The sequence below is a fragment of the Miscanthus floridulus genome, chromosome 3 (assembly GCF_019320115.1).
Source record: "Miscanthus floridulus cultivar M001 chromosome 3, ASM1932011v1, whole genome shotgun sequence".
NCBI classification, from domain to species: Eukaryota; Viridiplantae; Streptophyta; class Magnoliopsida; order Poales; family Poaceae; genus Miscanthus; species Miscanthus floridulus.
In genome coordinates this window covers 85,295,696-85,305,404 of record NC_089582.1, presented here as the reverse complement: position 1 = coordinate 85,305,404, position 9,709 = coordinate 85,295,696, and the positions used below count along the sequence as shown (strand labels likewise).

Genomic DNA, 9,709 nt, shown 5'->3' with positions numbered 1-9,709 from the left:
AGGCTCCAACGAAGGCCTGGCCGAAGAAGGCTGGCGACGAAGGCCCAGTCGGAGAAGGCTCCGACAAAGGCCTAGCTGAGAAGGCTCCGACAAAGGCCCAGCCGGAGAAGGCTAGCGATGAAGGCCCGACCGGAGAAAGCTCTAACAAAGGCCTGGCCGGAGAAGGCTCCGATGATGGCCCAGCTGAAGAAGGCTCTAACGAAGGCCTGGCTGGAGAAGGCTCCGACGAAGACCTCAACACATGTAGGGAGAGAGTGAGGCGGTGGCTAGGGTTTGCAAAAAAAATAATGGGAGAAGAGAGAGCCCCCCTTGCCCTCATGTTCTTGGCATTATATAGGCAAGCGGAAATTTACAAGCGACCCCTTGGTGGGGGTGTGTTTTACATGCCACTCCAATGGCGCTAGTTGGGCCTCTTCTAGGGGACTTGGCCCATATGAATATGGCATGTCCCAACAGTAGCCCCTCATCTACTTGGTTATGGCTGGTACTACATGACCTAGTAGATGCTCATACTAGAAGAGGTACAACACAACTCGAACCTTAGTTGCGAGGACTGCCCTTCGCAAACCACACGTGCATGCCTTGCTAAAAACTCCATCCCAAAAACCATATGGGAAAAAAGGGCATGGAGAAAAGAGCACGTAAACGACTCTAACCTATACATGTTCTAAGTCCTGAGGCATCTACCTCTGAGTGCCTTGTTCTTTCGGATGTCTTCACCTTTGGGCTTTAGCTTCTTTCTGCACTTCTATGACATAGTTCGCTGGCTTCACTTGGTGCATAGGCCTTCATCTTCAAGGCCTTCTCCAATATATTCTTGACATGAAGGTCTACAGCTCTGAGGTCTTTTTGGCACGGAGGTCTTATCTCTGAGCCTTCTCAGCATAGAGGTCTTCATCTTCAAGGCCTTCTCACGAGCGTCGGGCAAAAAGACTTCATGTTCCGGAGTTGCTGGTCCTCTGATATGCTCCCTTAGCCCCTCTTGGCTGGTGCTTGTGACGTAGGTGTAGTCGATGTAGTCGTAGTTGTGGAAGTAGATGTTCGGGCTAGAGTTGCCGATGAGCCCCTCGAGTCGAAGTGGTTGACAAAGGTGTGGTAGACCTTGGTGTCGAAGGAGTTGATTTAGCCCCTCATGCTTGGCGATGGGAGCGATCCAGCGTAGGCATTGATGCTGAAGCAGTTGACGAAGGTTCTTGAACCCTTGTAGTGGGCAAGGATGATGGCGAAGCCCCTCCTGCTAAAGACCCTCCTGCAAAGATGTTTAGTGGAGTAGATATTGGTGTGGACAACGAAGGTGTCAGTGAAGCCCCCTCGTGCCGATGTATTGGCAGAGGCGAGTCGTCCTGGTTCGCCACGACTATTGACGAAGACCCTCCTGTGAAGGTGTTTGGTGGAGGCGAGGTTGGTGTAGATGTCAAAGGTGTTGGCAAAGGCCCTCCTACAAAGTTGTTTGGAGGAGGTGAGGTTGGTGCAGATGCCGAAGGTGTTGGCGAAGGCCCTCCTAGAAAAAGTTGTTTTGGCAGAGGTGATGTTGGTGAAGTCACCGAAGATGGTGGCGAAGCCCGTCAGCAAAGATGATGCCGATGTATGCGCCGACGCCATGTGTCGAAGGCAGAGAAGTCGCGTGAAAATACACCTAAGTTGATCTCCTGCATTTTTTAGGGACTTAGGTTGGGCGTTATAGCTTCGTCGAATATCGACTTGCTTGCAAGTCTTTCGGCACTTAGAAAGACGCTGGCTTTCTACTTGTTGCAAAAGATGATTAGTTATTTCATATAATATGCAAGGGGTGAAGTTTTTGAAGGTTTTGAGAGAGCGAAGGTCCCGATGCCTGCTGCAGACAGGTCTTTGTCGGGTAAAGCTTTTTGAAGCTTTTGAGAGTGACGGACCCGATGCCTGATCATGGACAGGTCTTCGTTGGGTTACAGCGGTGCAATGCATTTATGTAATGCATGTATGTATGTGATGATGCAAGTAAGTGGATTTGCATGAAAATATTAAAAGGGGTAAACATATTATACACCCTGCAAAAATGATGGTTATGCTTGAACAAAAGATAAGCTTTGCATATAAGAAATAATGCCCTCGAATGAGAGGGTTGTAGTTTCGGATGGCTAGCGAAGGCTGCCATTCAAGAACCTAGAAGGTTATAGATGTGACTTGTAACATTGAACATAAAAAGGATCAGTTCCCTGCAAAGGTTAGCTCAGATAAAATTTGGTTAATGCATATTATAAAAAACTAAAAAATGAACAATACATCCTGCAAAGAAGAGGAAAACATGCTAGTGTTTATGGATTCGAAGGTTTGGTGGTTGTCGAAAGTCGATCTCTGATGGAGGCTACTGGCTCGAAGGCTGCTGACAGACGAAGGCTGTCAAATGACGAAGGCTGCTAAGGCCCTGTTCGCTTCTCTTATAATCCGTCTTTTTCAGCTTATTTTTTCAGCCGGAACAGTGTTTTTCTCTCACAACAAATTAGCCAGAACAGTGTTTTTGCTTGTTTTTTCAGCGAAGCGAACAGGGCCTAAATGACGAAGGCCACCAGCTAATGAAGGCCAATAAGTGACGAAGGTTGCTGACAGCGAAGGCTACTGGCTGACGAAGGCTATCAAATGACGAAGGCTGCTAAATGATGAAGGCCGCCAACTAACGAAGGACAATAAGTGACGAAGACTGCTGGCTGACAAAGACCAATGACTGCGAAGGCTGCCAACTGATGAATACCAATGACTGACGAAGGCAATATACTAATTATATCTAGTGATTAAGGCTGGACGAAAAACTCGAAGCTCGTTAGCTCGCGCGGCTCGTGGCTGGCTCGACTCGGCTCGGCTCCGTGCCGAGCCAAGATTTTAGCTCGTTAGCTATAACGAGCCAACTCGAGCCAGCTCGCGAGCTAAACGAGCAAGCTTCCAGGAAAAAAAGTATCAAAACTTATATTAGTTTTTGTATTACTTTATATCTTGCACTTTATAATTGACTGGTAACTGATCTAGACCCTACAAATTTGGGATTATTATTACTATATTATTTTGTTTTTAATCGATATATGGATACTCCTGGACCGTATTATTTATGGTATGGAGTATGGACCATGAATACTGTAGTATTTTATTATTCTTGTATATATATTAGTGCATATTAATTTTTTATTCGATTTAAGGTTGTTAGATGCATTTCTTTTGTATTATTATTATTCTCAAACTTTAGATAAATGCAAATATTATATTTTGTGTGTTTTTTTATACCTGGCTCGCAAGCTTAACAAGCCAGCTCGAGCTTTTAACGAGCCGAGCCGAGCTGGCTTTCTGGCTCGTTAGGATAACGAGCCGAGCCGAGCTAGCTCATTATCTTAACGAGCCAGAACGAGCCGAGCCGAGCCGGCTCGTTATCTAGCCGTACTAGTGATAGATGAAGGCCATTGACTAGTGAAGACAACTGACTGACGAAGGCTGTTGACTAGCAAAGGCTGATAACTGACGAAGGCTACTAAGAACCAATAATAGATGAGGGCCACTAACAAATGATGAAAGGCGATGACTGACGAAGGCCAATAACTGACGAAGGCTGCTGATAGACGAAGGTTGTTGACTGATGAAAATCATTGACACATAGAGGATCACTGAGATATCTGACGAAGGTTGAATATTTCATGAGAACCGCTGATTGATGGAGAGTACTGACTGGCGAAGACAAATGATTGTCCAAGACCACTGACTGTCGAAGGCCAATAACTGATGAAGACCACTGATTGATGAAGGCAAAGACACTAACTGGCGATAATCACTGACTGACGAAGGCCAATAACTGATGAAGATCACTGATTTACGAAGGCGAAGCCACTGACTGGCGATGGTCATTGACTGACGAAGGCCAATAACTGGTGAAGATCACTGATTGATGAAGGCGAAACCACTGACTGACGAAAGTCGTATACTACAAAGAGTGATAACTGACGGAGGCTGTTGAGTGACGAAGGCTGATAACTGACCAAGGCCGTTGACTGACGAAGGCTAATAGCTGACAAAGACCATTGACTGACAAAGGCTGATAGCTGACGAAGGCTGAATTTCATGGGGGCTACTATCTAACGTAAACTATATATCTTGGGATTGTAAAAAAACATGCATTCAATGAAGAAAATATACTCTAGGGAGGGTTAGCTTGGAAGAATAAGAGATACTTACAGTGTTAGTAACAAAAAGAGATTCAACAAAATTAAAAAAAGTGTTTTTAAGTTAGTCGAGTTAGGGCCAAGCATGTATATAGCCCTCGGGCCATGCTTTGGTTGTGGCAAAGGTCACAATAACTTTTTTTTTCACATTGGTGACAAATTGTATGCGAAGGTTAATTTTCAAAATTTGCCTTGTGAGGCGAAGGTTGGTTAAAAAATGTGATAAAATAAATCACAAAAAGCAAATTCATTAGGCAGTATGAGCTAACCAGAATTCATAAGCTCGTGAGAAATATTCGCTTATGCTGGTTTGGTTCCTGTACAAGGATACTTTGGCGTGATAGGTCGTGAATTCTCAGCTACAAAGACACGAGAGACTTGACAATGGTCGGAGGTTAGCTTATAAATAAATGAAAGAAATATATTATTTTGGACGAAGGTAAAAGTATTTGAAAAACTCTTTGGCCTTCGCCACGAGGTTAAAACTAATAGCAGCAATTAAATGATCATTTAATTTTAATTTTGTATGCATGCTGGATTATAGTAGTATGTACTTGCGTAAGAGCTGCAGAAAGCTTTGTTACCTGTGCTTCTTAGTGCATGCGTTAGCAACGGGTGGTTAACCTTCGCCTGGGCTGCTGCTGAAGTGCCCTGTTGCCGCGCCCAACTTGATCTTTGCCTGGGCCGCTGACAGAGCATTGATGTGCGCCACTTGACAAAACCCTCGTAGGCCATTTAAGCTTTGCATGGGCCAAAGTAGGCTGCTGGAGCTTTGTTGTTGACAGGTTATGCTCACTGTATCAAAAAGAAAGACTAGAGAGAGCAGCAGAAACGCGAAGATACGTTAGCTGCATGGCTCTGCTTGCCAAGAGAGACATTTCGCTGCATGCCTGTCGGAACAGACTCCGTCCTTTGGCACCTAAAATCTTTGGTCCACTACTTCCCAAAGTTCAGAAATTTAAAAACCCAAATTGAATCCAGAAATCCAAGTCCGAAGTTCTAGCCTGCGGGAGATGTGAGAAACTAAGAATATGATACTGCCTTCTCCATTATTAATTCATGACCTGCACACATTACGTACAAGAAACTACATGGTCTCTTGGTTAGCATGTAGCGTGTAAAGAAGGTGCCCTCACCGGAGGTTCAAAGCTCAGGTGTGAAGTTGTTCAGCTTGTAGAGTTTTACGAGTGAAACTTAGCAACTTTAGCTTGTTCAACTAATTAGCATGCCACGCGAGAGAAATGATGCTTAAAGGTTTCGAATTAGAAACCTGTGCAGATATAAGCTTTGCTTAAAAAAATGATCAGCTGCGTAGATTACTTATCTTGGGGCTATTTTATTGTGTGGGCCTTCGCAGCTTGAGGATCTTCCTGCTCGGACCTCAGAGGTGACGGGCCGGAACGGCTTCATGCGCGGAGGCATGTTCCTTCGCTTGGAGTGGACTGTCGCGCTCGCGTCGGATCATTGCGGACTTGCGGTCGCTGGCAGCCTGTACCTTCACGATTTCCGCGTGTGACGAGCCTTCGTGCAGTGCAGCATCGAGGACCTGGGCTTTGCGTATCATGAGAACGACCTGCGCGTGCATAGAACACAAAAACTTGCAAGGTCTTCTTGTTAGCATGCGTATGTGTGCTCACAGATGTCTTGAGGTCAAAGACATGGTGCTTCATGAATTTTTGCAGCTTTGGCGGTTCATTTTTTTCTCTTTAAACAAAGATGGCCGAAGGCACAGGTGGCTTCGGTTTATGAACAGCCGAAGGCTTTAAAACTTTTTGGCAATTTTTTTTAACAAAAATGGGCGAAGGCATGGTTGTTTTTGCAGATTTTTTTCTTTAGAAAAGCGACTGAGCTTTTTTTTAATAAAAATGGCGAAGGTTGGTAAAAGGTTAGGTGACTTTTGGCAAAGTTGAAACCTAATGTACCGATTCCGCTAGCTACGAGGGTTTAAGGAGATTTTAACTTTGCCCCGAGAGTCTCACCTTTCCTCGCGGGTTCTCATATGTTGAAACCTTTACTCTCAAAAGATTTATTCGTGCCGAGCACGGTGGGCGCCAATGTTAGGACAAGCGTCCCGAACAGGTTGGAGAGGTGGAGGCTTCTTGGTGCAGAGAAGGTCTACCGATGAAGGATTGGCCGGAGAAGGCTTCGACGAAGGCCTGGCCAGAGAAGGCTGGCGACGAGGGCCCGGCCGGAGAAGGCTCCGACGAAGGCCCGACCGGAGAAGGCTGGCGACGAAGGCTTGGCCAGAGAAGGCTCTGACCAAGGCTTGGCCAGAGAAGGCTCCGACGAAGGTCTAGCCGGAGAAGGCTGGCGACAAAGGCCTGGCCGGAGAAGGCTCCGACGAAGGCCTGGCCAGAGAAGGCTCCGACGAAGGCCTCAACACGCGTAGGGGGGGAGTGAGGCGGTGGCTAGGGTTTGCGAAAAAAAATAGTGGGAGAAGAGAGAGCCCCCCTTGTCCTCATGTTCTTAGCATTATATAGGCAAGCGAAAATTTACGAACGACCCCTCGGCGAGGGTGTGTTTTACATGCCACTCCAATGGCACTAGTTAAGCCTCTTCTAGGGGACTTGTCCATATGAATATGGCATGTCCCAACAAGATAGAATGGCCGTGGTGTTTAGAATTATAATATAATATATAGATATACAGATATATAGCCTGTTCGTTTCGGCTGAATTGGCTTATAAGCCATGGCTGAAAGTACTGCTGGCTGGTTTGATGTGAGAGGAAAACACTGTTGACTGGCTGATAAGCCAAGGCTTATAAGCCACATACAGGCTGCCGAATAGGCTGATAGATATAGATGACCTAGTCAATCAAAAGTTAATGTTTCCTCAGTTCACAGGGAGTACGTCGAGGGCAGTCAGTTATACGTGACTATCTCCATCATTCTCAGTGGCATAATTTTCTTAAGAGAATTGACCTTCAATTAAAAACCAAAAGCAATTTCTTCGTACCTACTTGAGATACAAACGATGAGATAGAATTGCTACCAAAACAATTAACTTATGGTTTCACAAACATTTTTTTTTTATTTTTGAAAAGGACAAGCCATAAATGTTGACAGCCGACATGCAGTGTGCAGGCCATATATTGTTCTTCATTCTTGCAAAGCTGATAGGGAGGAAGTTCCAATGACCGACGGGTACGGGCATCCTTAGTTATATTTTGTTGCCAATGTGGTCCTACTAATTGTGAGGTGTGCAGTCTCTTCCTTTGTTTGCATGCATCCAATATATATCAAACACAGCAATTCAGTACTAGCTACTAAGGCAACCACCATTCAGTTTTCTAACTCTCACACACAGAGAGATCCATACAAGAGAGCAGATTTCGACATATGGAGGCGATTACATCTGCTGCTACTGACGACCTAATTGGCCGCGCCATCTCCTTTCTGGTTGACAAGTTGACAAATCGAGAATGCATGGAGGACAAGTTGCAAAGGCTGCAGCTTCTCCTGCTGAGAGTGCGCACGGTCATCGAAGAAGCCGATGCGCGATGTATCACAAACTCTGGTATGCTGATGCAGCTCAAGCAGCTTTCAGAGAGCATGTACCGAGGGTACTATGTGCTGGAAAACTTCAAGTATAGGCCTGTAATTGAGAGTGATGAACAGAAGGTGAGTAGCTCCCGTACACTTGTGTCGTCCATTATTGGAGCTTCTATAAAACGTTTTCGTATGAGTAACAGTACTACTAGTAGGAGCTCTACTGCTGATGATGTCGTCGGTGCTTTGCGGAGCTTGGAAACTATGGTAGATACAATGAAAGAGTTCGTCATACTGATAGGGGGCTGTGAACGTGTGTGCCGCAATCCCTACGACACATATCTTTATATCGATAACTTCATGTTCGGTCGCCATGTGGAAAAGCAGCAAGTTATCAATACACTGCTGCAGAAACATCTCAATAATCAGGGTGCTCCAGCCATTCTTGCAATCATCGGCGCTCATAAGGTTGGCAAAAGAACTCTTGTTTCACATGTGTGCAATACTGACAAGATTCGGAGCCATTTCTCTTCGATGTTGCATATTTCTGGGCACGCCATAAGCAGTATAGAACATGACAAGTTCCCATGCGTGAGGACTCTGGTCGTGATCGAATTTACTTCAGACGTCAATGACGATGATTGGATGAAGTTCTATTCTTGTGCGTCACGCATGGGTGAAGGAAGCAAAGTGGTAGTCATAAGTAGGCTTGAAAAGATTGCAAGATTTGCTACCGTAAAGCCAATCCATCTGAAATTGTTGTCACAAGAAGAGTTTAGCTATCTCTTCAAGGTATTGGCATTTGGAAGCACAAATCCAGAGGACAACCCACAGTTATCATCCATAGGAAATGAGTTGGCAACACTGATGCAGAGATCGTTCATCATGGGAAACATTCTGGCTGATGTAATGAGAATGAATCTGAATACTCAATTCTGGTTCCATGTGTTAAAAAGGTACAAATGGACCTTAGAGAACAATATGTTGTTGTTTGGTGACCATCCAAGAAGAATTTGCTTGGAAGATCGTCCAATAGACATCACAAAATTGATCTATCACTCGGCTCCATTTCGCACCTTGCCAGCTCCTCACGTAGAAGGTGATGCTTCTGCAACTCAACTTCCTAGGGTCAGTTTTGGTGACTTAATAGTAGGCTCAGCTTCTCCTCCAAAGAAGATGTTCGAGCTCATGACATGGGAATCACGGCTGCCCCCTCATTCAAAGATAGTCCAGATCTGTGTTGAAGACAAGACTCAAGATGCTGCCCAATCGAACAAGAAGCAGCGTCGAGGAGTAGCTATATAATTGACAGCACGAACTACATATAGTTTATGTGGCACCATGAAATTATTTTGGGCAATGCTACGGTACCCTAGATGATTCTAGCCCTCTGATCTAATCAAATGAACGGCTCACAGTCATTTGAGGGTACCACAACAAAGCCCAATTATTTTCTACTAAATGTTTAGCTAATGATCTGTCAGTTCTCTAGCTTTCAGCTTTGCTTGCGCTGTCATATAAGTTTATGTTAAAACCTTAGTTGTTCTAAAACATCACATATTTACAAAACAAATAAAGGAAGTATATGTTATAATTTGCTTCCATCTCCTTTCTGGTTGACAAGTTGACAAATCGAGAATGCATGGAGGACAAGTTGCAGAGGCTGCAGCTCCTCCTGCTGAGAGTGTGTATGGTCGTCGATGAGGCCGATGGGCGATGTATCACAAACTCTGGTATGTTGATGCAGCTCAAGCTGCTTTCAGAGAGCATGTATCAAGGGTACTATGTGCTGGAGAACTTCAAGTATAGGCCTATAACGGAGAGTGATGAACAGAGGGTGAGCAGCTCCCGTACACTTGTGTCGTTCATTATTGGAGCTTCTATAAAACGTTTTTGTATGGGAGCTCTACTGATGATCATGTCGACGGTGCTTTGCGGAGCTTGGAAACTATGGTAGATACAATGAAATAGTTCGTCATACTGATAGGGGGCTTTGAACGTGTGCGCCGCAATCCCTACTGAAAGTTTGCATGAGTTCTATTGA

General features: G+C 45.0%; 1 protein-coding gene across 1 annotated transcript; it reads left to right on the top strand.

Moving 5' to 3' along the window:
- Positions 1-7,515: 7,515 nt before the first annotated feature.
- On the top strand, positions 7,516-9,709 carry LOC136543967 (disease resistance protein RGA2-like). Its single transcript, XM_066536272.1, has 3 exons — positions 7,516-8,571; positions 9,290-9,502; positions 9,653-9,709. The coding sequence occupies exons 1-3, from the start codon at positions 7,516-7,518 to the stop codon at positions 9,707-9,709; spliced, it is 1,326 nt and encodes a 441-aa protein (XP_066392369.1).